Source organism: Salvia splendens, chromosome 9 (assembly GCF_004379255.2).
Source record: "Salvia splendens isolate huo1 chromosome 9, SspV2, whole genome shotgun sequence".
NCBI lineage: Eukaryota > Viridiplantae > Streptophyta > Magnoliopsida > Lamiales > Lamiaceae > Salvia > Salvia splendens.
The window spans coordinates 36,013,321-36,015,451 of record NC_056040.1 but is presented as its reverse complement, the minus strand read 5'-3'; the positions used below and the strand labels follow the sequence as shown (position 1 = coordinate 36,015,451).

Here is a 2,131-nt window from a genome sequence, read left to right as displayed (position 1 = left end):
CCTTTAAAGAAAATAATGAGAAGGTACAAATCTCTTACGCATTATGCCTTTCATTTCTTCCCAAGTCGAAACTGGTCTTCCTCCATATCGCCTTGTACTAGTTGTCAATTGATCCCACCAAACTATAGCATAGCCAGTGAATTCAATAGCAGCAAGCCTAACCTTTTTCTCCTCGGAATAGTTGTGACATTCAAAGATGAGATCCACCTTTCTCTCCCACTCCAAATAAGCTTCGGGGTCACTCCTTCCTTGGAATGTTGGGATCTTCAGTTTGATGCTTCTCAAATCACCATCAACTTCATTTGTACGCCCTCTTCTACCGTTTCCATGGCTCTCATTTTGATGCCTATGTGAAGCATTATCCTCTCCTCCACTCTCTTCTTCCTCGTTATTGTTTGCATTTGCTTTTTTTTTTTTGTTTTTTTTTAAAACACCCTCATGTTGGAGGGTTCGTGGGTCCCTCATCCCTATATTTCAGTTAAAAGGTTACAAAACAAGGCCACACCCAAAAGTGGTGTGCCTACACCAATCAAGAGTAGTATGCGGTCCGATTCCAAGTGTCTCGGACCTCACCCTACCTCTTACAAAAGTTATAAAAAAGGCTACTACAAAACAAAAACTTTTGCCTCATACAACACAACCCTCAAAAAGCGGCTATTCTTCCTCTCGAATCCGAACATTAGGGATTCCCATCTCGTCCATTCTGATCATGGCAGTAAGTAATCTTGGGGCTGTGTGTCTTGTCAAGCGGCTAAAGTTCTCCAACGACAACCCCATTTTGGCTAGGAGATCCGCCGGCTTATTACCCTCTCGGTGGATGAAAGTGGCCCGGAAAGTGATTTGTCTCTTGGTGATCGTAAGGCGCGCCATGGCTCGGCAAGAGTGAGTCGGGCCCCATTTCGAGCCTTTCAGAAGATTGATTGCCTGTTCCGCATCCGATTCAATCCAGATAGGTCGCTCAAACTCCTTAGCGAGTTCCAATCCAAGTTGTAGGGCCATGAGTTCAGCCTCGAGGGCCGAGTGAGCTTTGAGGGGTGTTGCAAAGGCCACAAGCAGCTTGCCCTCGGCATCCCATACCACCCCCCCGGCCTTACCTGTTTCCGCATTAAAAGCCCCATCCGTGTTAACTTTGATCCATGGTCGGTCCGGTAGGTTCCACTTGATCGCCATGGCTAGCGGCCTCTCCCTTCTTGCATCGGCTCGGTTAAGGATTTCAAAAGTGACCCGAACACCGTTCCAATGCTTCGGTTTTAGGTGCCCGTTTGTCATGCTATTCCGGATATACGTTTGGACCTACCACACTACATTGTACGGTTTGAATTGTACCTATTGGTGTCGGCTTCTATTTCTCTTAGACCACAGGAACCAGAGGATGAGATATGGAATGGCATAGCACAAATGTCTTTTGTTTTGTTGTTGTGTCCGCCGGGACCACACCACAAGCCTCTCCGGGATTGTATCGTTGATCCGGAGGAATAGGGAGGCACCCTCGAACCAGCCATCGAACTCCCTCCACACACTAACCGCCCCACTTCCTTAGATGAAGAGATGTTGAAGTGACTCCGTGTTCGGACGATGTGGACAACATTGGCACTTGGATGCCATCTCAATTCTCCGCCATTGGAGCTTTGAGTCAACTGGGATTCGGTTCGATAAGAGGCGCCAGTTGAAAATGGCAATAGAGTTAGTGAGGCCGGCCTTCCAAATATTGTCCATGCCTTGGACGATCGGTCTATGCGACCGGATGGTTTCCCACGTTGTGGAGAGGGAGAAGTCTCCCAGTCGCGAGAGGGACCATCTCGGAACATCTTCTACCCCCATCATGATCGGAGTGCCAAGGATATGATTAATAACCTGCTGAGATAACCCAGCCTGATCTTGGAGCATCTGCAGTCTAGAAACGTCCCAAGCCCCATCCCTAATGAAATCCGCAACAAGTGCTTTGGGGTCCCCCCCTATCTTCAATGCAATGGTCCCGAAGGGGGTAATCCTTGATCCAGACATCATCCCAGAAATATACTCTCCCTTGCCCCACCATCCAACGAATATGTGGTTGCGCCTGGGGCCGGGCTTTTAGGAGCCTTTTCCAAATTCGACTGTTCCTCCCAGAGGGTCTAGCTGTTATGGGAGA

General features: G+C 48.4%; 1 protein-coding gene across 1 annotated transcript; it reads right to left on the bottom strand.

Annotated features, from left to right (window-relative positions):
* Nucleotides 1-654: 654 nt before the first annotated feature.
* On the bottom strand, nucleotides 655-1,170 carry LOC121749505. Its single transcript, XM_042144071.1, has one exon. It carries the CDS (start codon nucleotides 1,168-1,170, stop codon nucleotides 655-657), a length of 516 nt encoding a protein of 171 aa, XP_042000005.1.
* Between the last annotated feature and the right edge of the window lie 961 nt (nucleotides 1,171-2,131).